Genomic DNA, 27,511 nt, shown 5'->3' on the forward strand with positions numbered 1-27,511 from the left:
GTCCTGTGAGCATGCTTTCCCTCATGAGCTCACGGTTCCTTCATTACAGCAGAGAAGAGGAAGAGAGGCCCAATTTAGCATGAAATCTGTGTGAAATCTCCAGCAGGTGGCGGCCCACCCCCCACCAAGCAAGAAGTTTTTGTTTGGAGATCAATAAAAGTGTTTAATTTGGCCCCCCAAAAAATGAATGGCTTATTTCCTACGTTAATTTTTTTTGATCGAATAGAAGTTTTGTAAGGCTTAAGTTTTTATGATTGTACTAATATAAGTAGGACACGTGACATCCCGGCAACTTTGAGAAAAAAATAACACTTTATATCGGAATTGTCTCGAGATGGCTATGCATATTCATGGTATATGAGGCTAGTAGCATAGCATCTCTCTCCATTTAATACAGGTGGTTGACGTAAACAACCCTCATCAAATACCAAAAACAAGCATTACAATAAGGAGATGCCCCACCCCAATCAGAAAAAAACGGAAGTAGGGTGTCTCGCTTTCTTTACAGTCTCTGCCCCTATCACGCCATTGGCTCTTGAGGCGGAAAATCGACCAATCGGAATGTTACAGAGAATCCTTCAATCCGTGGTCAGTCGATTGACGGAAGCGCCTCTGTGAAAGATGATTAAAATGTATCTAAAAGTTTTGTATTCGTTGTTGTTGATGTTGAGTTTCTATGGAATCCCTTCAACCGGACAGAAGAAAAAGGAGGTATTTTATTCTCAGCGCACGGTGTCATAATCATTACACTAGCTAGCAGGCTAACGTTAGCTCATGGGTCTAGGAGAGATAGGTTTAGCTAGCTAGCCATGAACTTTTAGGAAGGAACCGGTTACCTAGCTAGTTTGCATCGTCAGTATGCTTCATATATAAGTATCTAGCTCATTGTAATAACTAACACGTCACATATTGCTGTGTCTATGTTCTACTTGGTCTAGAACTTTGACCTTTCCTGCAATCCGCATCATCATAATCCGCATCATTCCTAAACGTTGTTAGCACTTCCGGGTGAGGAAGGTGCCCTCTTTCGGCTCGAGCTAGGTAGATACACTAGAGACTTGTTCTCTGAGAGGGTTGGCCAGTTGATGGACTGGGCTGGTATTAAGACCCTGATCTCTAACCCCTCTTCTCTCTCCCTCCAGACCCTGCTGTTTGAGTGGGTGGGCCGGTATAACACCCTGACCTGTAACCCCTAACCTCTTTGCCCTCTTCTCTCTCCCTCCAGACCCTGCAGTCTCAGTAGGTGGGCCAGCTGATGGACCAGGTTGCTATACGACTCTGACCTCTAACCCCTCTTCCCCTTTTCTCCCTCCAGACCCTGCTCTCTGAGAAGGTGGGTCAGCTTATGGACTGGACAGGGAAGAGAGCTGTGATCCGTATGAACGGGGAGAAGTTTCGTCGCTTTGTGAAGGCTCCTCCCAGGAACTACTCTGTGGTCATCATGTTCACCGCCCTGCAGCCACAGAGACAGTGTGGCGTCTGCAAGTAACTTATCTACAAATTGTTACACCAGATAATGTGATTTAATCAAAGGTGTTTGGCATCCATTACTGGGAGTTACAGGGTGGGTACAGTTTGGTGTAGTGGAGGGAATTTTCTACCAACCTTGGCGATACTGTATTTGTCCACGATTCGTGCAAACATGAGTCTGATAAAATGTCTGACTACAGTGCAGGGGTTTCATTTGAATTGGGGTGACAGGTGGGTGTCATATGTCATGATACTCACCTGTCTCGATCAATGAGAGAAGACTTGAAATAGACAAGATGACAGCGTACACATTGTTGGATTACTTTATGGAGCCAAAAAATAATTAAAAAATAATAATTTATTCCAACAAACCGTCTGCCAGTCAGAGACAATTTGTATTCTGCCAGTCAGTAACAGAGACTGTGCGTAGTCTGCCAGTCAGTAACAGAGACTGTGCGTAGTCTGCCAGTCAGTAACAGAGACTGTGTGTAGTCTGCCAGTCAGTAACAGAGACTGTGTGTAGTCTGCCAGTCAGTAACAGAGACTGTGTGTAGTCTGCCAGTCAGTAACAGAGACTGTGTGTAGTCTGCCAGTCAGTAACAGAGACTGTGTGTAGTCTGCCAGTCAGTAACAGAGACTGTGTGTAGTCTGCCAGTCAGTAACAGAGACTGTGTGTAGTCTGCCAGTCAGTAACAGAGACTGTGTGTAGTCTGCCAGTCAGTAACAGAGACTGTGTGTAGTCTGCCAGTCAGTAACAGAGACTGTGTGTAGTCTGCCAGTCAGTAACAGAGACTGTGTGTAGTCTGCCAGTCAGTAACAGAGACTGTGTGTAGTCTGCCAGTCAGTAACAGAGACTGTGTGTAGTCTGCCAGTCAGTAACAGAGACTGTGTGTAGTCTGCCAGTCAGTAACAGAGACTGTGTGTAGTCTGCCAGTCAGTAACAGAGACTGTGTGTAGTCTGCCAGTCAGTAACAGAGACTGTGTGTAGTCTGCCAGTCAGTAACAGAGACTGTGTGTAGTCTGCCAGTCAGTAACAGAGACTGTGTGTAGTCTGCCAGTCAGTAACAGAGACTGTGTGTAGTCTGCCAGTCAGTAACATAGACAATTTGTAGTCTGCCGGTCAGTAACAGAGAGTGTGTGTAGTCTGCCCGTCAGTAACAGAGACTGTGTGTAGTCTTCCCTTCAGTAACATAGACTGTGTGTAGTCTGCCCTTCAGTAACAGAGACTGTGTGTAGTCTGCCCTTCAGTAACAGAGACTGTGTGTAGTCTGCCCTTCAGTAACAGAGACTGTGTGTAGTCTGCCCGTCAGTAACAGAGACTGTGTGTAGTCTGCCCTTCAGTAACAGAGACTGTGTGTAGTCTGCCCTTCAGTAACAGAGACTGTGTGTAGTCTGCCCTTCAGTAACAGAGAATGTGTGTAGTCTGCCCTTCAGTAACAGAGACTGTGTGTAGTCTGCCCTTCAGTAACAGAAACTGTGTGTAGTCTGCCCTTCAGTAACAGAGACTGTGTGTAGTCTGCCCTTCAGTAACAGAGACTGTGTGTAGTCTGCCCTTCAGTAACAGAGGCTGTGTAAAGTCTGCCCTTCAGTAACAGAGACTGTGTGTAGTCTGCCCTTCAGTAACAGACTGTGTGTAGTCTGCCCGTCAGTAACAGAGACTGTGTGTAGTCTGCCAGTAAGGGGTCACATGTTAGTTTTACACATGGATGGGGCATATGCATGTCCTAATATGCCTTTGTGGTACGCCCAGTACACCAGACTTTTGTGACTATTCTATTAGTTCCATTGTTCTGGACACACTAAATCAATCGTATCTCAAATATTGAAAGGTATTTGACATACTGTGTGTGTCCACCCCCTCTACAGACAGGCTGACGAGGAGTACCAGATCCTAGCTAATTCCTGGCGTTACTCCAGTGCCTTCACCAACAAGGTCTTCTTCGCTACCGTCGACTTTGATGAAGGATCTGACGTCTTTCAGATGGTATAACTATTCTATCTCTTTTAGTTTATTTCACCCTTCATGTGTTATTTAGAGCCGGGCTTTAAGCTGTCCATTAGAGCCTAACGGTTGGCATCGGTAAACTAGCCTGATCTCGACAGTGATACTACACTTGACAGCAGCTATGTCTGGTGACTCTACCTGACTGGATCATTACAACATGAACCTTCTGGAACACTGCTTTAACTGGTGCATATCAACTCAGTAGTGTGTATGAATATAGTAGTAGTTATACAGTGGGGCAAAAAAGTATTTAGTCAGCCACCAATTGTGCAAGTTCTCCCACTTAAAATGATGAGGCCTGTAATTTTCATCATAGGTACACTTCAACTATGACAGACAAAATGAGAAGAAAAAAAATCCAGAAAATCACATTGTAGGATTTTTTAATGAATTTATTTTCAAATTATGGTGGAAAATAAGTATTTGGTCACCTACAATCAAACAACATTTCTGGCTCTCACATTTCTGCCTCCACTCGTTACCTGTATTAATGGCACCTGTTTGAACTTGTTATCAGTATAAAAGACACCTGTCCACAACCTCAAACAGTCACACTCCAAACTCCACTATGGCCAAGACCAAAGAGCTGTCAAAGGACACCAGAAACAAAATTGTAGACCTGCACCAGGCTGGGAAGACTGAATCTGCAATAGGTAAGCAGCTTGGTTCGAAGAAGTCAACTGTGGGAGCAATTATTAGGAAATGGAAGACATACAAGACCACTGATAATCTCCCTGGGTCTGGGGCTCCACGCAAGATCTCACCCCGTGGGGTCAAAATGATCACAAGAACAGTGAGCAAAAATCCCAGAACCGCACGGGGGGACCTAGTGAATGACCTGCAGAGAGCTGGGACCAAAGTAACAAAGCCTACCATCAGTAACACACTATGCCACCAGGGACTCAAATCCTGCAGTGCCAGACGTGTCCCCCTGCTTAAGCCAGTACATGTCCAGGCCCGTCTGAAGTTTGCTAGAGAGCATTTGGATGATCCAGAAGAAGATTGGGAGAATGTCATAAGGTCAGATGAAACCAGAATATAACTTTTTGGTAAAAACTCAACTCGTCGTGTTTGGAGGACAAAGAATGCTGAGTTGCATCCAAAGAACACCATACCTACTGTGAAGCATGGGGGTGGAAACATCATGCTTTGGGGCTGTTTTTCTGCAAAGGGACCAGGACGACTGATCCGTGTAAAGGAAAGAATGAATGGGCCATGTATCGTGAGATTTTGAGTAAAAACCTCCTTCCATCAGCAAGGGCATTGAAGATGAAACGTGGCTGGGTCTTTCAGCATGACAATGATCCCAAACACACCGCCCGGGCATGAAGGAGTGGCTTCGTAAGAAGCATTTCAAGGTCCTGGAGTGGCCTAGCCAGTCTCCAGATCTCAACCCCATAGAAAATCTTTGGAGGGAGTTGAAAGTCCGTGTTGCCCAGCAACAGCCCCAAAACATCACTTCTCTAGAGGAGATCTGCATGGAGGAATGGGCCAAAATACCAGCAACAGTGTGTGAAAACCTTGTGAAGACTTACAGAAAACGTTTGACCTCTGTCATTGCCAACAAAGGGTATATAACAAAGTATTGAGAAAAACTTTTATTATGAACCAAATACTTATTTTCCACCATTATTTGCAAATAAAAAAATAAAAAATCCTACAATGTGATTTTATGGATTTTTTTTCTAATTTTGTCTGTCATAGTTGAAGTGTACCTATGATGAAAATTACAGGCCTCTCTCATCTTTTTAAGTGGAAGAACTTGCACAATTGGTGGCTGACTAAATACTTTTTTGCCCCACTGTATAATTACTACTATATTCATATATACTACATATAAAACTACTACTATATTCTTATATAACTACTACTATATTCATATAAAACTACTACTATATTCATACATACTACAAATATACACTACTACTATATTCATACATACTACAAATATACACTACTACTATATTCATATATACCACATATAACTACTACTATATTCATATATACCACATATAACTACTACTATATTCATATAAACTACAGATTTAACTACTACTATATTCATATATATAACATATATAACCACTACTACATTCATATACACTACATATATAACTCCTACTATATTCATATATACTAAAGATTGAACTACTACTATTCATATACTTCTATATTCATATATACTACAGATTTAAATACTACTATATTCATATATACTACAGATTTAAATACTACTATATTCATATATACTACATATTTAAATACTTCTATATTCATATATACTACAGATTTAAATACTACTATATTCATATATACTACATATTTAACTACTACTATATTCACATATACTACATGAATATAGTAGTAGTGTATATATGTAGTATGTATGAATATAGTAGTAGTTATATACACTGCTCAAAAAAATAAAGGGAACACAGAAACAGACTCCATGAGGGTGATATGAGGGCCCGACGTCCACAGGTGGAGGTTGTGCTTACAGCCCAACACCGTGCAGGACGTTTGGCATTTGCCAGAGAACACCAAGATTGGCAAATTCGCCACTGGCGCCCTGTGCTCTTCACAGATGAAAGCAGGTTCACACTGAGCACATGTGACAGTCTGGAGACGCCGTGGAGAACGTTCTGCTGCCTGCAACATCCTCCAGCATGACCGGTTTGGCAGTGGGTCAGTCATGGTGTGGGGTGGCATTTCTTTGGGGGACCGCACAGCCCTCCATGTACTCGCCAGAGGTAGCCTGACTGCCATTAGGTACCGAGATGAGATCCTCAGACCCCTTGTGAGACCATATGCTGGTGCGGTTAGCCTTGGGTTCCTCCTAATGCAAGACAATGCTAGACCTCATGTGGTTGGAGTGTGTCAGCAGTTCCTGCAAGAGGAAGGCATTGATGCTATGGACTGGCCCGCCCGTTCCCCAGAGCTGAATCCAATTGAGCACATCTGGGACATCATGTCTCGCTCCATCCACCAACGCCACGTTGCACCACAGACTGTCCAGGAGTTGGCGGATGCTTTAATCCAGGTCTGGGAGGAGATCCCTCAGGAGACCATCCGCCACCTCATCAGGAGCATGCCCAGGCGTTGTAGGGAGGTCATACAGGCACGTGGAGGCCACACACACTACTGAGCCTCATTTTGACTTGTTTTAAGGACATTACATCAAAGTTGGATCAGCCTGTAGTGTGGTTTTCCACTTTAATTTTGACTGTGACTCCAAATACAGACCTACATGGGTTGATAAATTTGAATACCATTGATAATTTGTCTGTGATTTTGTTGTCAGCACATTCAACTATGTAAAGAAAAAAGTATTTAATAAGAATATTTCATTCATTCAGATCTAGGATGTGTTATTTTAGTGTTCCCTTTATTTTTTTGAGCAGTGTATGTCATGTATATGAATATAGTAGTAGTTATATGCAGTGTATATGATTATAGTAGTAGTTATATATGTAGTGTATATGAATATAGTAGTAGTTATATATGTAGTGTATATGAATATAGTAGTAGTTATATATGTAGTGTATATGAATATAGTAGTAGTTATATATGTAGTGTATATGAATATAGTAGTAGTTATATATGTAGTGTATATGAATATAGTAGTAGTTATATATGTAGTGTATATGAATATAGTAGTAGTTATATATGTAGTGTATATGAATATAGTAGTAGTTATATATCTGTTATTTGTGTATATAGTTGTAGTTACATATCTTATTTGTGTATATAGTAGTAGTTATATGTCTGTTATTTGTGTATTTAGTAGTAGTTATATATCTGTGTTTTTTGTGTATATAGTAGTGTTTATATATCTGTGTTATTTGTCTCCCCAGTTGAATATGAACTCGGCTCCCTCCTTCATCCATTTTCCTGCTAAAGGGAAGCCTAAGAAGTCTGACTCCTATGAGCTGCAGGTCAGAGGCTTCGCTGCAGAACAACTGGCCCGCTGGGTCGGGGACCGCACTGACGTACAGGTAGCCCCTCCTGACCTCTCACCTCTTTACCTTTCACCTCTCACGCTAGGTATTTGCGTAATGTATTAGTCTGTGTTTATCTGAGTAGATCAGGTGTGTATTTTTTAAATTAGTTTTATTTCAACTTGAATTAATCAGGTTGGCCAGTTGAGAACAAGTTCTCATTTACAACTGTGATCTGGCCAAGATAAAGCAAAGCAGTGCGACAAAAACAACAACGCAGAGTTACACATTGGATAAACAAACGTACAGTCAATAACACAATAGAAAATAAATCTATATACAGTGTGTGCAAATGTAGTGTCGTGTCTTTGGCTATGCCGGATTAAGTGATGTGATGCTATTCTATAAAATAATTTCTCCGTAATTAATATTACCTGATTGAGCTAATCATGTAAATGTAATTAACTAGAGTCGGGCACCACAAAATAATATTTATAGAGCTGTTATCTTCCGAATAAACTCTTAAAGACCTAGTAATATTTTACTTCAATAGCAGTTGGTATTAATCGTCATCTGAAAGTTGTAAATTCTTAGTTATCTGCACGAACCCTGGCTAACAAGTTGAATCAGCAATACAAAATTGGGTTTAATTATTTATTTACTAAATACCTAACTAATCACACAGAATTACACATACACATAATTAATCATAACTTGATTACAAATTACGTCATAAAGGAAAAAGTCCCTAGCCGGCTGAACAGATATGACAGCTTGTTACACAAAGAAAAGGGGCTGGGTGAAAGTGAAAGAGCAGAAAGACTGAGAAACAAAGGGCGAAGCTGTGCTGACGTAAATACAGTATCTCATGCATTCTAAATTACCTCCAATTTGGAAAAGGAAAATGCAATAAATATTTACTCTGAGCTGGGCTTCAGTAGGTTGGATGTAGATGGAAGGCCATGTTGCCCAACCTAGTCCTTTGAAGAAGGTCTCTGATTGTCAATTGGATACGTTGTAGTAACGTCGTTGTGTGATAGACGGGATACTCTGTCTGTTCCTTCCTAACCCTCGTTTGCCGCGGCTGTTGCTAACTCAACGGCTAGTAGGTATCTCTTCTGTAGTGAATAAGAGTTCAAAGTTCATACCATTCACAACCAAAGCTCACGCTGATGTTGGCTTCGTTCTGTAGTAATTATCTGAACCATTCTGACATCGGACCATCGTCCTCACGTCCTCGGAACAGGAGGTTATATTGTCGTCAAGGGCTTATATAGGAAGGGAGAGGAGGGCATGTTTGAAAAGTTTTATAGCCCTTGTCCCTTCCCAGGGGAGGGCCACTGATTGAGCAGAGCCCTATCTTATGAAAACCCAAATCTCACATTTTAGAAGCTAAAATCACATTTCATCCCATCATGAATAATTTCATATTCAAACATTTAAATTGAACAACAATTCCATGTGTATCCGATAACTCTGATGTGTAGACTTTCCACTGTAGAGTTTGTCATCTTATCATTGATGAGAATGTCTCAGATGACAACCGAACTGACATCATATTCAATAAGTACCACCGCATATGTTCCATTGGTCGGATTACCAGAATATAGTTCATTTCCCCCCTCCACCTTCTGATGTTCCCAGAATCTCTATGTTAACCAAGGGTTTTGCAAATGTAACATCAGTAGGGTAAAGAGAGGAAAAAGGGGGAAAGAGGTATTTATGACTGTCTTAAACCTACCCCCAGGCCAACGTCATGACAGTAGTAAGATTAGGAAGGTAAGGCAATACAATATGTATGTGTGTGTGTCAATCTGTTTGTGTGTGTGTGTCTCTCTCTGTGTAGATCCGTGTGATCCGTCCTCCTAACTATGCGGGGCCGTTGATGCTGGGATTCCTGCTGGCAGTCATAGGAGGACTGGCTTACCTCCGCAGAAACAACCTGGAATTCCTCTACAACAAGAACGTCTGGGCCTTCTCTGCTCTGGTAGGAACACACTGGTTCATTATGTAGCTGACTATCAAAGTTATGGATGAATAAGTGTTGAGTCATTGTCAACGGTTTGCGTTCTCTCTAGTGTTTCTGCCTGATCATGACTTCAGGTCAGATGTGGAACCACATTAGAGGACCTCCCTACGCCCACAAGAACCCCACCACTGGACAAGTGGTACGTCCCTCTCTCTCTCTCTATAGATATCTCTCAACTTCTTATGGCTGGGGGTCAGTATTGATTAGCTAGGATGAATAAGTTGCTCAAAGTAAACGGCCTGCTCCTCAGTCTTAGTTGCTAATATATGCATATTATTATTAGTATTGGATAGAAAACACTCTAACGTTTCTAAAACTGTTTAAATGATGTCTGTGAGTATAACAGAACTCATAAGGCAGGCAAAATCCTGAGGAGAAATCAAAACAGGAAGTGAGAAATCTGAGCTTGGTATGTATTCATCACAGTTCCCATTGAAATCCCCTTGGGATATTAATGATGTTGCACTTCCTAGGGCTTTCCACTAGATGTCAAACATCTATAGAAATTTGAATGAGACTTCTACTGTATTGTGGGACTGAATGAGAGCAGAATGTATCAGGTGTCTGGCAGTCAGCCAATTTCTGATCATGCGCATTCCTCATGGTATCCACTTGCGTTCCATTGCTCATCAAGACGCAAAGGAATACTCCGGTTGGAACTTTATTGATGCTATATGTTAAAAACATCCTAATGATTGATTCTGTACTTAGTTTGAAATGTTTCTTCGACCTGTAATATAACTTTTTGAATTTTTTGTCTGGCGTAACGCGCTAACAAAAGGAGGTATTTGGACATAAATAACGGACATTATCGAACAAAACAAACATTTATTGTGGACTTGGGATTCCTGGGAGTGCTTTCTGATGAAGATCATCAAAGGTAAGGGAATATTTATCATGTAATTTCTTGTTTATGTTGACGCCAATATGGCGGCTATTTTGACAATTTTTCTGAGCGCAGTCTCAGATTATTGCATTGTTTGCTTATTCTGAAAGGTTTTTTGAAATCAGACACAGCGGTTGCATTAAGGAGAGGTGTATCTATAATTCCATGTGTATAACTTGTATTATCATCTACATTTATGATGAGTATTTCTGTTGAATGATGTGGCTATGCAAAATACCTGGATGTTTTTGGAACTAGTGAATGTAATGTGCCAATGTAAACTCATATTTTGATATAAAAATGAACTTTATCAAACAAAACATACATGTATTGTTTGATAAAAAGCGCCCTGCACTTTCACTGGCTGTTGTAATATCATCCCGGTAAAGCATAACCCCACCGCTGGACTAGTGGTACGTCCCTCTCTCTCTATAGATATCTCTTAAAAGAACCCGCCGCTGTACAAGTGGTACATCCCTCTCTCTCTCTATAGATATCTCTTAATATGGGGCGGCAGGGTAGCCTAGTGGTTAGAGCGTTGGACTAGTAACCGAAAGGTTTCATGTTCAAATCCCATGGCTGACAAGGTACAAATCTGTCGTTCTGCCCTTGAACAGGCAGTTAACCCACTGTTCCTAGGCCGTCGTTGAAAATAAGAATTTGTTTTTAACTGACTTGCCTAGTTAAATAAAGGTTTTAAAAGCAGTACCAGAGGGCCAAGTCTAGGACCAAGAGGCTCCTTAACAGCTTCTACCCCTAGAGAAGGAGAGAAGGATGTAGCACTAGTCCAGCAGTGGGGTTATGTTAAGAGATATCTATAGAGAGAGAGGGACGTACCACTAGTCCAACAGTGGGGTTATGTTAAGAGATATCTATAGAGAGAGAGAAGGATGTAGCACTAGTCCAGCAGTGGGGTTATGTTAAGAGATATCTATAGAGAGAGAGGGGCATACTGGGGTTATGTTAAGAGATATCTACAGAGAGAGAGACATACCACTTGTCCAACAGTAGGGTTTTTATTGATTTATTTTACCTTTATTTAACTAGGCAAGTCAGTAGGCAAAACTAGGCAAAACTTCTTATGGCTTGGATCCCGTAACAGGATCGATATGACAACAGCCAGTGAAAGTGGAGGGCACCAAATTCAAAACAACAGAAATCTCATAATTAAAATTCCTCAAACATAGAATTATTTTACACCATTTTAAAGATAAACTTGTTGTTAATCCCACCACAGTGTCCGATTTCAAAAAGGCATTACAGCGAAAGCACAACATATGATTCTTCGGTCAGAGCCTAGTCACAAATACACATACAGCCATTTTTCCAGCCAAAGAGAGGAGTCACAAAAAGCAAAAATATAGATAAAATTAATCACTAACCTTTGATGATCTTCATCAGATGACACTCATAGGACTTGTTTTGTTCGATAAAGTTCATATTTATATACAAAAAATCTGAGTTTACATTGGCGCGTTATGTTTAGTAGTTCCAAAACATCCGGGGATTTTGCAGAGAGCCACATCAATTTACAGAAATACTCATAATAAACATTGATCATGCATGGAATTAGAGATACACTTTTCCTTAATGCAACCGCTGTGTCAGATTTTTTTTTTTAATTACGGAAAAAGCAAACCATGCAATAATCAGGGTACGGCGCTCAGACAACAAATCAAGCCATACAGATATCCGCCACGTTGGAGTCAACAGAAGTCAGAAATAGTGTTATAAATATTCACTTACCTTTGATGATCTTCATCAGAATGCACTCCCAGGAATCCCAGTTCCACAATAAATGTTTGAATTGTTTGGTAAAGTCCATCATTTATGTCCAAATACCTCCTTTTTGTTTGCGTGTTTAGCCCATTAATCCAAATGCTCAATGCGCGATCAAAAAAGTTATATTACAGTCCTGGGAAACATGTCAAACGATGTATAGAATCAATCTGTAGGATGTTTTTATCATAACTTTTCAATAATGTTCCACCCGGAGACTTCCTTTGTCTTCAGAAATGCAAAGGAACTCAAGCTAACTCTCACGTGAATGCGCGTGATCAGCTAATGCCTCTCTGCCAGACCACTGACTCACTCCCCTCCCATTCCCCCCTCCTTTTACAGTAGAAGCATCATACACGGTTCTAAAGATTGTTGACATCTAGTGGAAGCCTTAGGAAGTGCAATTTGAACCCATAGACACTGTGTATTCGATAGGCAAAGAGTTGAAAAACTACAATTCTCAGATTTCCCACTTCCTGGTTGGATTTTTTTCTCAGGTTTTTGCCTGGCATATGAGTTCTGTTATACTCACAGACATTATTCAAACAGATTTAGAAACTTCAGAGTGTTTTCTATCCAAATGTACTAATAATATGCATATTTTAGCAACTGGGCCTGAGTAGCAGGCAGTTTACTCTGGGCACCTTATTCATCCAAGCTACTCAATACTGCCACCAGCCATAACAAGTTAAGAACAAATTCTTATTTTCAATGACGGTCTAGGAACAGTGGGTTAACTGTCTTGTTCAGGGGCAGAAAGACCGATTTGTACGTTGTTAGCTCGGTGATTCGATTTTGCAACCTTCCAGTTGCTAGTTCAATGCTCTAACCACTAGGCTACCTGCCACCCTGGGTAGAAGAGAAAACAGTCTATGACTTGGGTGACTGGAGTCTCCGACAATTTTATGGGCTTTCCTCTGACACTGCCTATTATATACAGTGGGGAGAACAAGTATTTGATACACTGCCGATTTTGCAGGTTTTCCTACTTACAAAGCATGTAGAGGTCTGACGTTTTTATCATAGGTACACTTCAACTGTGAGAGATGGAATCTAAAACAAAAATCCAGAAAATCACATTTGTATGATTTTTAAGTAATTAATTAGCATTTTATTGCATGACATAAGTATTTGATACATCAGAAAAGCAGAACTTAATATTCGGTACAGAAACCTTTGTTTACAATTACAGAGATCATATGTTTCCTGTAGTTCTTGACCAGGTTTGCACACACTGCAGCAGGGATTTTGGCCCACTCCTCCATACAGACCTTCTCCAGATCCTTCATGTTTCGGGGCTGTCGCTGGGCAATACGGACTTTCAGCTCCCTCCAAAGATTTTCTATTGGGTTCAGGTCTGGAGACTGGCTAGGCCACTCCAGGACCTTGAGATGCTTCTTACGGAGCCACTCCTTAGTTGCCCTGGCTGTGTGTTTTGGGTCGTTGTCATGCTGGAAGACGCAGCCACGACCCATCTTCAATGGTCTTACTGAGGGAAGGAGGTTGTTGGCCAAGATCTTGCGATACATGACCCCATCCATCCTCCCCTCAATACGGTGCAGTCGTCCTGTCCCCTTTGCAGAAAAGCATTCCCAAAGAATGATGTTTCCACCTCCATGCTTCACGGTTGGGATGGTGTTCTTGGGGTTGTACTCATCCTTCTTCTTCCTCCAAACACGAGTTCAGACCAAAAAGCTCTATTTTTGTCTCATCAGACCACATGACCTTCTCCCATTCCTCCTCTGGATCATCCAGATGGTCATTGGCAAACTTCAGACGGGCCTGGACATGCGCTGGCTTGAGCAGGGGGACCTTGCGTGCACTGCAGGATTTTAATCCATGCCGGCGTAATGTGTTACTAATGGTTTTCTTTAAGACTGTGGTCCCAGCTCTCTTCAGGTCATTGACCAGGTCCTGCCGTGTAGTTCTGGGCTGATCCCTCACCTTCCTCATGATCATTGATGCCCTACGAGGTGAGATCTTGCATGGAGCCCCAGACCGAGGGTGATTGACCGTCATCTTGAACTTCTTCCATTTTCTAATAATTGCGCCAACAGTTGTTGCCTTCTCACCAAGCTGCTTGCCTATTGTCCTGTAGCCCATCCCAGCCTTGTGCAGGTCTACAATTTTATCCCTTATATCCTTACACAGCTCTCTGATCTTGGCCATTGTGGAGAGATTGATTGAGTGTGTGGACAGGTGTCTTTTATACAGGTAACGAGTTCAAACAGTTGCAGTTAATACAGGTAATGAGTGGAGAACAGGTGGGCCTCTTAAAGAAAAACTAACAGGTCTGTGAGAGCCAGAATTCTTACTGGTTGGTAGATGATCAAATACTTATGTCATGCAATAAAATAGGATTTTTCAACGCCGATACCGATTATTGGAGGACCAAAAAAAGCTGATACCGATTAATCGGTCTATTTTTATTTATTTATTTGTAATAATGACAATTAGCGGACGTGAGTAAGACATTTAAACGTGTTAACCCTCGCAAGGCTGATGGCCCAGACGGCATCCCTAGCCGCGTCCTCAGAGCATGTGCAGACCAGCTGGCTGGAGTGTTTACCGACATATTCAGTCTCTCCTTATCCCAGTCTGCTGTCCCCACATGCTTCAAGATGGCCACCATTGTTCCTGTACCCAAGAAGGCAAAGATAACTGAACTTAATGACAATCGCCCTGTAGCACTCACTTCTGTCATCATGAAGTTCTTTGAGAGACTAGTCAAGGATCATATCACCTGCACCTTACCCAACACCCTAGACCCAATTCAATTTGCATATCTCCCCAATAGGTCAACAGACGATGCAATCGCCATCACACTGCACACTGCCCTATCCCATCTGAACAAGAGGAATACCTATGTCAGAATGCTATTCATTGACTACAGCTCAGTATTCAACATCATAGTACCCTCCAAGCTCATCATTAAGCTGGAGGCCCTGGGTCTCAACCCCACCCTGTGCAGTTTAGGGACAAATAGCATTCTAGTTTGCATAGTTTTTTTGTTAATTCTTTCCAATGTGTCAAGTAATTATCTTTTGGTTTTGGTTGTGTCTAATTGTGTTGCTGTCCTGGGGCTTTGTGGGGTCTGTTTGTGTTTGTGAACAGAGCCCCAGGACCAGCTTGCTTAGGGGACTCTTCTCCAGGTTCATCTCTCTGTAGGTGATGGCTTTGTTATGGAAGGTTTGGGAATCGCTTCCTTTTTGGTGGTTATATTATTTTTTTCTGGATTTTGATAATTAGCGGGTATCTCTCTCGCTTTGTCTCTCTCTCCATCTCTGTTTCTCTGTCTCTCTCTCTCCCTCGGTCTGTCTCTCCCTCAGTCTCTCTCTCTGTCTCTCCTAATTTACACCTTCCGTCAGCTCCTACTAAATGATTTGATGTGGACATCCGGTGCGGACGTCCGCTCCTATCCGCACCAACTCTGAAATCACTGCGTCCCTTTTGTGTGTGTGTGTGTGTGTGTGTGTGTGTGTGTGAGAACTTCTTACGGGCCAACATCCGGTGATATTTATATTCATAAAATATTTACCATTCATAAAAATTCAAGTATTATACTTCAAAATAAAGCTGAAATACTTGTTAATCCAGCCACTGTGTCAGATTTCAAAAAGGCTTTACGGCGAAAGCACACCATGCGATTATCTGAGGACAGCGGCCCACTTACAAAAGCATGAAAAACATTTTTCAACCAGGCAGGTGCGACACGAAAGTCAGAAATAGAGATATAATAAATGCCTTACCTTTGAAGATCTTCTTCTGTTGGCACCCCAAAAGGTCCTAGATACATCGTAAATGGTCCTTTTGTTTGATAAAGTCCTTCTTTATATCCATAAAAACTCAGTTTAGCTGGCACACTTCATTCAATAATCCACCGGTTTCCCTCCTTCAAAATGCATACAAAATGAATCCCAAACGTTACTAATACACTTATCCAAACAAGTCAAACAACGTTTATAATCAAACCTCAGGTACCCTAATATGTAAATAAACAATACAATTTAAGACAGAGAATAGTATGTTCATTACCGGAGATAAATAACAAAGAACGCTCTTTCATCCACACGCATGGAAACACTACAGCCAAAATGCGAGCCACTTAGAAAAACTACAACTTCATTTTGCCAAAAACCAGCCTGAAACTCTTTCTAAAGACTGTTGACTTCTAGTGGAAGCCCTAGGAACTGCAATCTGGGAGGACTTCGCCTCATAATAAACATGAAAGCCATTGGAAACAGTGGTAGGCTGAAATTATTATTTTTTGGATGGTTTGTCCTCGGGATTTTGCCTGCCATATCAGTTCTGTTTATATTCACAGACATTATTTTAACAGTTTTAGAAACTAGACTGTTTAGAGTGTTTTCTATCCAAATCTACAAGTGATATGCATATCCTAGCTTCTGGGCCTGAGTAACAGGCAGTTTACTTTTGGCATGCTTTTCATCTGGATGTGAAAATACTGCCCCCTACCCAAGATGGGTTAATAACTCTGTGTGTTAATAACTGTATGTGTGTGTGTGTTAATAACTGTGTGTGTGTGTTTTAACTCTGTCTTAACAGTGTGTGTTTGTTCATCACTGTGTGTGTGTTGTTTCAGAGTTACATCCACGGCAGCAGTCAGGCCCAGTTTGTAGCAGAAACTCACATCGTGCTGCTCTTCAGTATCCTTTACACACCTCAGTCTGACCCCTGACCTCTAACCCTGTATGAGAGCCTCTCATTGGCTACAGCTTCTCTCTGTGACCCTTAACCTCCTGTTCCAGACTCTGCTGTTACCATGGGGATGGTGCTGTTGCACGAGGCTGCCACGTCAGATATGGACATTGGCAAGAGGAAAAGTATGTATCTAGATATCTCTCTCTCCTCTCTGCCTGTCTCTCTGCTCTCTCTCGATCTCTGTCTATATTTCTCTCTCTCTCTGTCTATATCCATCTTTCTGTCTCTCTCTTTCAATTGAATTCAAAGTGCTTAATTGGCATGGGAAACACACTACATCACCAAAAGTATGTGGACACCTTTTCAAATGAGTGGATTCGACTATTTCAGCCACACCCATTGCTGACAGGTGTATAAAATCGAGCACACATTCATGCAATCTCCACAGATAAACATTGGCAGTAGAATGGCCTTACTGTAGAGCTCAGTGACCTTCAAGGTGGCACCGTCATAGGATGCCACCTTTCCAACAAGTCAGTTGGTCAAATTTCTGCCCTACTAGAGCTGCAATGGTCAACTGTAAGTGCTGTTATTGTGAAGTGGAAATGTCTAGACCAGTGGTTCCCAAACGTTTTATAGTCCCGTACCCCCTCTAGCACCAGGGTCAGCGCACTCTCAAATGTTGTTTTTTGACATCATTGTAAGCCTGCCACACACACGCTATACAATACATTTATTAAACATAAGAATGAGTGTGAGTTTGTCACAACCCGGCTCGTGGGAAGTGACAAAGAGCTCTTATAGACTAGGGCACAAATAATAATATCATAATAATCAACCATTTTGCTCTTTATTTAACCATCTTACATATAAAACCTTATTTGTTTATCAACAATTGTGAATAACTCACCACAGGTTAATGAGAAGGGTGTGCTTGAAAGGATGCACATAACTTGTATTGGAGAGAGTCTCAGTCTTAAATCACTTTCCACAAACAGTCTGTGCCTGTATTTATTTGTCATGCTAGTGAGGGCCGAGAAAGGCATCAGTGTCTTAACAGTATGATTGGCCAAGGCAAGAAACTCTGAGCGTAGCCCTATCCAGAAACCTGGCTGTGGCTTCTGATTAAATTCAGTTTTCACAGAACCGCTTGTTTCAATTTTGTTGAGTCTCTCTTGTTCCCATATTGGTAAGTGGACTGGAGGCAGGGCATGAAAGGGATAACGAATCCAGTTGTTTCTGTCATCTGTTTCGGGAAAGTACATGCGCAACCAACTCGCTTCGCTATATCACATTTGACATTGTCTGTAAGCTTGAGTTCATTTGCACACAAAAAAACTTACAGTGATGGAATGACCTGTGTGTTGTCCGTGTTAATGCAGACAGAGAAGAGCTCCAACTTCTTAATCATAGCTTAAATTTTGTCCCGCACATTGAATATAGTTGCGGAGAGTCCCTGTAATCCTAGATTCAGATCATTCAGGAAAAATCGTCTCCCAGACAGGCCAGTCGTGTGAGAAACTCAAGCGGTCAGACAAGTGAAAATAATGGTCAGTAAAGAAAACTTTAAGCTCGTCTCTCAATTCAAAAAAATGTGTCAATACTTTGCCCCTTGATAACCAGCGCACTTCTGTATGTTGTAAAAGTGTTACATGGTCGCTGCCTGTATCAGTGCATAATGCAGAAAATACACGAGAGTTCAGGGGCCTTTGTTTAACAAAGTTAACTATTTTGACTGTGGTGTTCAAAACGTCTTTCAAGCTGTCAGGCATTCCCTTGACAGCAAGAGCCTCTCGGTTGATGCTGCAGTGTACCCAAGTGGCGTCGGGAGCAACTGTTGCAGGCGTGTTACCACTCCACTATGTCTCCCTGTTATGGCTTTGGTGCCGTCAGTACAGATACCAACATGAGCAGCAGCTACGTTTGGCTACATACGGACCGTTAGTGGAATTTCCATGAGAGAGTAACGGTTAATGTGATTGGATGTTCATTATTTGACTAGTTTTTATTTCGATGAACACTGGATGGTTTCATTGTATTTTTGGCAGTGAAACGAGGCTACTCAGGCGAGGAAAAAAACTCACCCAAATACGTAGCCCCGTTGGAAAATATAAATGGACTGTTTGAAGATTTGAAGAAGAAAAAAAATTGCGTTTAAATTTTATTTTAAATGTTTTATGTGAATCACATTTCATTTTGAACAGCTGGGCCACAGAACGCGACAGCCGACTGCTGAACCGCGTAAAAATCCAATGTCCTCGTTTGTAACACCCATAACCGAGTTCCAAACTGTCTCTGCAAGCAACGTCAACACAATAACTGTTCGTTGGGAGCTTTGTGAAATGGGTTTCCGTGGCTGAACAGCCGCACACAAGCCTGAGATCACCATGCCCACTGCCAAACATCGGCTGGAGTGGTGTAAAGCTCGCTGCCATTGGACTCTGGCGTTCTCTGGAGTGAAGAATCACGCTTCACCCTCTGGCAGTCCAACGGACAAATCTGGGTGTGGGAGATGCCAGGAGAATGCTACTTGCCCCAATGCATCGTGCCAACTGTAAAGTTTGGTGGAGGAGGAATAATGTGCATAATCCATCTTTGTAGCAACAGTTTGGGGAAGGCCCTTTCCTGTTTCAGCATGGCAATGCCCCCGTGCACAAAGCAAGGTCCATACAAAATGGTTTGTCGAGATCAGTGTGAAAGAACTTGACTGGGCTGCACAGAGCCCTGACCTTAACCCCATCGATCACCTTTGGGATGAACTGGAACACCAACTGTGAGCCAGGCCTAATCGCCCCCAACATCACTGTCCGACCTCACTAATGCTCTTGTAGCTGATGGAAGCAAGTCCCCGCAGCAATGTTCCAACATCTAGTGGAAAGCCTTCCCAGAAGAGTGGAGACTGTTATTGCAGCAAAGGCCTTGATTTTGTAAGGAGATGTTTGACGAGTAGGTGTCCGGGTACTGAGATGTTTGACGAGTAGGTGTCCGCGTACTGAGATGTTTGACGAGTAGGTGTCCGCGTACTGAGATGTTTGACGAGTAGGTGTCCGCGTACTGAGATGTTTGACAAGTAGGTGTCCGCGTACTGAGATGTTTGACGAGTAGTTGTCCGCGTACTGAGATGTTTGTCGTACTTCCGGTCATGTAGTGTATTCGTGTTTTTTTTCTCCATTAATAAAAACATATTGTAAGAATTATTCTTCCACTTTGACAGAATATGTTGTGTAGATCTTTGACACAAAAAATGACATCCATTTTAATCACACTTTGTATTACAACAAAATGTGGAAAATGTCAAGGGTTCTGAATACTCTCTGAAGGCACTGTATATTTCTAAATCGCTCTTTTTATTTCTCTCTCTTTTTTTTCTCTACCTCTTTTGAAGTAGCTGGTCCAACTAGGCTTGATGAGTATGTGACACAGGTGTGCTGGAACCAAGTGTCTCTCTCTCCCCCCTCTCTGTCTCTCTCTCTCCTCTGGCTCTCTCCTCTGGCTCTATCCTCTGTCTCTCTCTCTCCTCTGGCTCTCTCCTCTGGCTCTATCCTCTGTCTCTCTCTCTCCTCTGTCTCTCTCTCTCCTCTGTCTCTTTCTCTCTCTCTCTCTCCTCTGGCTCTCTCTCTCCTCTGGCTCTCTCTCTCTCCTCTGGCTCTCTCTCTCCTCTGGCTCTCTCTCTCTCCTCTGGCTCTCTCTCTCCTCTGGCTATCTCTCTCCTCTGGCTCTCTCTCTCCTCTGGCTCTCTCTCTCCTCTGTTGCTCCTCCCCCCCCCTCTCTCTGCCTCTCTCTCTCCTCTGTCTCCCTCTCCTCTGTCTCTCAATTTCAATTCAAGGGCTTTATTGGCATGGGAAACATGTGTTAACATTGCCAAAGCAAGTGAGGTAGATAATATATAAAGTGAAAAACAACAAAAATGAACAGTAAACATTACACATACAGAAGTTTCAAAACAATAAAAACATTACAAATGTTATATTATATATATCCAGTGTTGTAACAATGTACAAAAGGTTTAAGGACACAAGATAAAATAAATAAGCATAAATATGGGTTGTATTTACAATGGTGTTTGTTCTTCACTGGTTGCCCTTTTCTCGTGGCAACAGGTCACAAATCTTGCTGCTGTGATGGCACACTGTGGAATTTCACCCAGTAGATATGGGAGTTTATCAAAATTAGATTTGTTTTTGAATTCTTTGTGGATCTGTGTAATCTGGGGGAAATATGTCTCTCTAATATGGTCATACATTTGTCAGGAGGTTAGGAAGTGCAGCTCAGTTTCCACCTCATTTTGTGGGCAGTGAGCACATAGCCTGTCTTCTCTTGAGAGCCATGTCTGCCTACGGCGGCCTTTCTCAATAGCAAGGCTATGCTCACTGAGTCTGTACATAGTCAAAGCTTTCCTTAATTTTGGGTCAGTCACAGTGGTCAGGTATCCTGCCGCTGTGTACTCTCTGTGTAGGGCCAAATAGCATTCTAGTTTGCTAGTTTTGTTAATTCTTTCCAATGTGTCAAGTAATTATCTTTTTGTTTTCTCATGATTTGGTTGGGTCTAATTGTGCTGCTGTCCTGGGGCTCTGTAGGGTGTGTTTGTGAACAGAGCCCCAGGACCAGCTTGCTTAGGGGACTCTTCTCCTGGTTCATCTCTCTATAGGTGATGGCTTTGTTATGGAAGGTTTGGGAATCGCTTCCTTTTAGGTGGTTATAGAATTTAACGGCTCTTTTCTGGATTTTGATAATTAGTGGGTATCGGCCTAATTCTGCTCTGCATGCATTATTTGGTGTTCTACGTTGTACACGGAGGATATTTTAGCAGAATTCTGCGTGCAGAGTCTCAATTTGGTGTTTGTCCCATTTTGTGAAGTCTTGGTTGGTGAGTGGACCCCAGACCTCACAACCATAAAGGGCAATGGGCTCTATGACTGATTCAAGTATTTTTAGCCAAATCCTAATTGGTATGTTGAAATTTATGTTCCTTTTGATGGCATAGAATGCCCTTCTTGCCTTGTCTCTCAGATCGTTCACAGCTTTGTGGAAGTTACCTGTGGCGCTGATGTTTAGGCCAAGGTATGTATAGTTTTTTGTGTGCTCTAGGGCAACAGTGTCTAGATGTCATTTGTATTTGTGGTCCTGGTGACTGGACCTTTTTTGGAACACCATTATTTTGGTCTTTCTGAGATTTACTGTCAGGGCCCAGGTCTGACAGAATCTGTGCATAAGATCTAGGTGCTGCTGTAGGCCCTCCTTGGTTGGTGACAGAAGCACCAGATCATCAGCAAACAGCAGACATTTGACTTCGGATTCTAGTAGGGTGAGGCCGGGTGCTGCAGACTTTTCTAGTGCCCGCGCCAATTCGTTGATATATATGTTGAAGAGGGTGGGGCTTAAGCTGCATCCCTGTTTCACCCCACGACCCTGTGAAGAAATGTGTGTGTTTTTTGACAATTTTAACCGCACAGTTGTTGTTTGTGTACATGGATTTTATAATGTCGTATGTTTTACCCCCAACACCACTTTCCATCAGTTTGTATAGCAGACCCTCATGCCAAATTGAGTCGAAGGCTTTTTTGAAATCAACAAAGCATGAGAAGACTTTGCCTTTGTTTTGGTTTGTTTGGTTGTCAATTAGGGTGTGCAGGGTGAATACATGGTCTGTTGTACGGTCATTTGGTAAAAAGCCAATTTGACATTTGCTCAGTACATTGTTTTCATTGAGGAAATGTACGAGTCTGCTGTTAATGATAATGCAGAGGATTTTCCCAAGGTTACTGTTGATGCATATTCTGGTAGTTATTGGGGTCAAATTTGTCTCCACTTTTTGTGGATTGGGGTAATCAGTCCTTGGTTCCAAATATTGGGGAAGATGCCAGAGCTAAGGATGATGTTAAAGAATTTTAGTATAGCCAATTGGAATTTGTTGTCTGTATATTTGATCATTTCATTGAGCATACCATCAACACCACAGGCCTTTTTGGGTTGGAGGGTTTTTATTTTGTCCTGTAACTCATTCAATGTAATTGGAGAATCCAGAGGGTTCTGGTAGTCTTTAATAGTTAATTCTAAGATCTGTATTTGATCATGTATATGTTTTTGCACTTTATTCTTTGTTATAGAGCCAAAAATATAGGATAAGTGGTTTACCCATACATCTCCATTTTGGATAGATAATTCTTCGTGTTGTTGTTTGTTTGGTATTTCTGTATTGTTTTAGTGATTCACCATAGTGAAGGCGTAGACTCTGGTTTTCCGGGTCTCTGTGTTTTTGGTTGGGCAGGTTTCTCAATTTCTTTCTTAGATTATTGCATTCTTCATCAAACCATTTGTCATTATTGTTAATTTTCTTCGGTTTTCTATTTGAGATTTTTAGATTTGATAGGGAAGCTGAGAGGTCAAATATACTGTTAAGATTTTCTACTGCCAAGTTTACACCTTCACTATTACAGTGGAACGTTTTACCCAGGAAATTGTCTAAAAGGGATTGAATTTGTTGTTGCCTAATTGTTTTTTGGTAGGTTTCCAAACTGCATTCCTTCCATCTATAGCATTTCTTAATGTTACTCAGTTCCTTTGGCTTTGATGCCTCATGATTGAGTATTGCTCTGTTTAAGTAGACTGTGATTTTGCTGTGGTCTGATAGGGGTGTCAGTGGGCTGACTGTGAACGCTCTGAGAGACTCTGGGTTGAGGTCAGTGATAAAGTAGTCTACAGTACTACTGCCAAGAGATGAGCTATAGGTGTACCTACCATAGGAGTCCCCTCGAAGCCTACCATTGACTATGTACATACTCAGCGTGCGACAGAGCTGCAGGAGTTGTGACCCGTTTTTGTTGGTTATGTTGTCATAGTTGTGCCTAGGGGGGCATATGGGGGAGGGAATGCTGTCACCTCCAGGCAGCTGCTTGTCCCCGTGTGCTGAGGGTGTCAGGTTCTTGTCCGGTTCTGGCATTTAGGTCGCCACGGACTAGTACATGTCCCTGGGCCTGGAAATGATTGATTTCCCCCTCCAGGATGGAGAAGCTGTCTTCATTAAAGTATGAGGATTCTAGTGGGGGATATAGGTAGCACACAGGAGGACATTTTTCTCTGTTAGGATAATTGCCTTTTGAATTTCTAGCCAAATGTAGAATGTTCCTGTTTTGATTAATTTAATGGAGTGAGTTAGGTCTGCTCTATACCAAATTAGCATACCCCCTGAGTCCCTTCCCTGTTTCACACCTGGTAGTTTGGTGGATGGGACTACCAGCTCTCTGTAACCTAGAGGGCAACCAGTGGGTCCGTCTCCTCTATACCAGGTTTCTTGCAGGATGACAATGTCTGTATTACCGATTTCTTTGGTGAAGTCCGGGTTCCTGCTCTTTAGGCCAAAGGCAAATGACCTCAGGCCTTGGATATTCCAGGATGATATAGTGAAGGCTTTTTGTTCCATAGAGTGTCCAATGTTGTTGGTCGTGGTTTGGCCCCAGGCCAGTAAGTGTGAGCAGAGCCTGCTGAGCATCTGGTACATGCCATTGGCTTGGGCGAGTGTGAGAGTGGGGGTTGGGACTGTTTGCCCGCTCACTACCTGGGCGTATGTGTGGCTTCCATGTTGAGGCCCTCTTTGCGGGGGTGGGGTGCATGGGGTGGGCAGGAGTGGCATAGGTCTGATCTGAGGGGGCCTAAATGGGGTGTGGGAATGGTTGACGTGGGGAGGTGTTGATTGGATTGGATGGGGTGGGGGTGTGGATGTGTCTGGGGGTGCTGTGGTCTGGATGTAATTCCTCTTGGCGTAGGTCCAGGGAGGGTCCTGCAGGTCTGGGAGGGTGTCTCGCTGGTCTGGGTGGGGTGTCTATTGATCTGTTGCTCCTGTGTGAAGTGTTGGGGATACGTTTGATAGCGATGTCCTTTAGAGTTCGGGCAAAGGTGGGCACTGCTGCCTTGTAGAGGTGGACCTGGTCATAGAGGCTGTTCAAGTCCAGGGTGGAGTGGTGGGCCAGGAAAACATTTGGTTTTGAGGCACAGTCACGGGAAATACTTGGGTTTACCCACTGTATTGTGGCAGGGTGGAAGTCTTTTCGTGGAAGCAGGGTGGAGATAACCACTTGTGCGTTAGGGAAAGTAGAAGAAGCCTTTTCAATCACTCCCTTCAGTGCTGTGGCCACCCTTTCCTGCTGTGCTCTCAGGTCGTTTGTGCCTGTGTGTATTGTTATGTGGCTGGGTGAGCCTAGTTGGTCCTCAGACAGAAGGTCGAGGGCGCGCTGGGTGTTTGGACACCAGAGTTCAAACACATTGTTTTTGGGAAAAAGTTTTTTTTCTTCTATATATTTCCCATTTGAGTCCATAAGTAGTACAATCTGTGTCTTGTGTTTGTCCTCAGTGGGTGTGAGGGGGTTGTCAAAAGGGCTATCCGGGTGGCTGACAGGGGGGGTGCTCAGAGGGGGTGAGAGCCGCTGGGCTTGGGGTTCTTCATTTGTCTGTTCTGCTGTGATATCGACTCTATGGTCAGGGTCTGATGTGGACTGTTCTGCTGTGGTGTCGAGACTTTTGTCGGGTGCTGAGGTGGGCTGTTCTGCTGGCTTCTCTGTGGGGGTGGCCACCTCTCTAGTGGGTTGTTCTCTGTCACACGCTGTCCCCCTCAACCTCTCCTCCGTCCCCCTCACACTCTCCTCCATCCCCCTCAACCTCTCCTCCACCAGCAGTCTGATCCTCTCCTCTAGTGCTCTGTTCTCCTGATCCTGCTCTTTCTCCTGTTGAAGTTGTCTCACCACTGTCCAGAGTGCAGATATGTCTCTCTCCACCTCCAGCATTCCGGGTCTGGTTAAGGGGGTGTTGTTGTGCTGGACTGTTGTCTGGGTCTGTGCTGACTGAAGTGTAATCACCTGCTGTTCCAGCTCCACCTGCCTTACCTCCAGCTGGGTGAATTTATCCTTCATTTCAATGAGGGAGTAGTAATCTGTGCTGGGAGGTTGACTCTCTGCTGGGGGTTGCTTGTCTGTGGGGTTACATAATGAAGAGGTCTGGTCTGACCCGCTCGGGGTGGGGTTATCTTTGTCAAGGGAGAGCTTCTCCTGCTGGGCTGATTCTTTAATTTGGTGAAAGTCCAGCTGGAACTGTTTGGGGTTACCCTGTACCAGTACTGTTCCGGATTTATAGAGGTTTATATTAGCTGACTCCTCGTTGTCAAGTATTCTGAGTTTCCACCCCTCGTTAACCCCCCCTCTCTTAACAAAGGGGTAGTGTGCTAACATAGCACTGTGCCATGCCAGGGGATGGTTTGTGTGGAAGATAAGGTTGCTGATGTTCCCATTTTTGTAATAGTCAGCAAAAAGTGTCTCTTGATTTTCCATAAGGAGCTTCATTTTGTAATATTTTCTTGCCTTATCATTCTTTACATACACAGGGTACTGTATTTGAATTACCTCTGAACAGCGGGAGGGAGCTTCTAAGGCCTCTCCATTTGGTTGGGGTAGACTGTGTGACTCTCCTGCCATTGTTGGGCTAAAGGGCTTTGACACCTCTCACTTGACACGTCAGTGCTAGTTGAAGCTGTATCAAGCTAGGCAGAATTATGTTAGAATTCAGTCCTTATAAAGTAATGTTGTGTATTTTTCTTCTTGGCTTTTGGAAATAAAATATAATTTCCGACTAAACGTTACTCACTCAGTTCCAGGTTGGATGGTGTTTTCAGGTTTCTGTTGTTTTCCAGAGAATTTGCTGTATATAGTAATCATCCTTGGTAATTCTGTCCAAAATCAGGTTGTAGGTTTTAAGTTTTGATATGAAGTGGGGGTTATGTTGTAGAGGGTAGAATCCAGTATGTGTTCCTGACAAAAAATCTAAGTTTATCTAACTCCTAATCTATCTTTTTTAAAGAAAATGCTGAAAAATGCAGGAGCTCATCTGATCGTGACCTCTGCTCTGCTCTCTCTCTCTCTCTCCTTTCCCCCTCTCTGTCTCCTCTGTCTCTAGTCATGTGTGTAGCAGGGATCGGTCTGGTGATGCTCTTCTTCAGTTGGCTGCTGTCCATCTTTAGAGCTAAATACCATGGATACCCTTACAGGTAATAAACACACACACACACACACCTACTTTTCACTCCGTTGTCTGACTGACTGTTTGTGTTTCCAGTTTCCTGTTGAGTTAGAGAGCTGGGAGGAAGAAGCCTGGAAGCTCCATAGTGCCTCGGACGCCTCACACACCAGAACACTGTTCATCTGGGGTTATCTCCTCTTCTGTTGCTGGAAACTACCAGGAAGACATTGTTTACATTGACATTCACAAAGTTCACAATGTCTTTTTATTAATAAATACTGTACATGAATATGAACATAATCCATTAAATGTAGATATGAAGGTGACCATTGACAGCAGCAGCAGACGGGTCATAACAGTTAGTCAGTGTTCAATATGGTGGTGAGATGGAAGGAGGGGAGAGGCATGAGGATGTTCTATCTACATAAAGGGGAGGGGGCATGAGGATGTTCTATCTACATAGAGGAGGGGAGGGGCATGAGAATGTTCTATCTACATGCAGAAGGGGAGGGGCATAAGGATGTTCTATCTACATAAAGGGGAGGGGCATAAGGATGTTCTATCTACATAGAGGAGGGGAGGGGCATAAGGATGTTCTATCTACATAGAGAAGGGGAGGGGCATAAGGATGTTCTATCTACATAGAGTAGGGGAGGGGGGTTAAGGATGTTCTATCTACATAGAGTAGGGGCATAATAATGTTCTATCTACATAGAGGAGGGGAGGGGCATAAGGATGTT

The 27,511-nt window shown here is 42.8% G+C and overlaps 1 protein-coding gene across 1 annotated transcript; it reads left to right on the forward strand.

Annotated features, from left to right (window-relative positions):
• Positions 1 to 532: 532 nt before the first annotated feature.
• Positions 533 to 27,066, forward strand: LOC109880483 (magnesium transporter protein 1). Its single transcript, XM_020472689.2, has 10 exons — positions 533 to 711; positions 1,316 to 1,485; positions 3,337 to 3,454; positions 7,330 to 7,470; positions 9,260 to 9,400; positions 9,492 to 9,581; positions 16,711 to 16,774; positions 16,877 to 16,951; positions 26,709 to 26,799; positions 26,868 to 27,066. The coding sequence occupies exons 1-10, from the start codon at positions 622 to 624 to the stop codon at positions 26,881 to 26,883; spliced, it is 996 nt and encodes a 331-aa protein (XP_020328278.1). The 5' UTR covers positions 533 to 621; the 3' UTR covers positions 26,884 to 27,066.
• The last annotated feature ends 445 nt before the right edge of the window (positions 27,067 to 27,511 follow it).

The sequence above is a fragment of the Oncorhynchus kisutch genome, linkage group LG15 (assembly GCF_002021735.2).
Source record: "Oncorhynchus kisutch isolate 150728-3 linkage group LG15, Okis_V2, whole genome shotgun sequence".
NCBI lineage: Eukaryota > Metazoa > Chordata > Actinopteri > Salmoniformes > Salmonidae > Oncorhynchus > Oncorhynchus kisutch.

Coding starts and splice junctions, on each gene's coding strand:
- LOC109880483 (XM_020472689.2), top strand. CDS start 622: ATGATTAAAATGTATCTAAAAGTTTTGTATTCGTTGTTGTTGATGTTG. Junction 7,471..9,259: donor GGGACCGCACTGACGTACAG/GTAGCCCCTCCT, acceptor CTCTCTGTGTAG/ATCCGTGTGATCCGTCCTCC. Junction 9,401..9,491: donor TCTGGGCCTTCTCTGCTCTG/GTAGGAACACAC, acceptor CGTTCTCTCTAG/TGTTTCTGCCTGATCATGAC.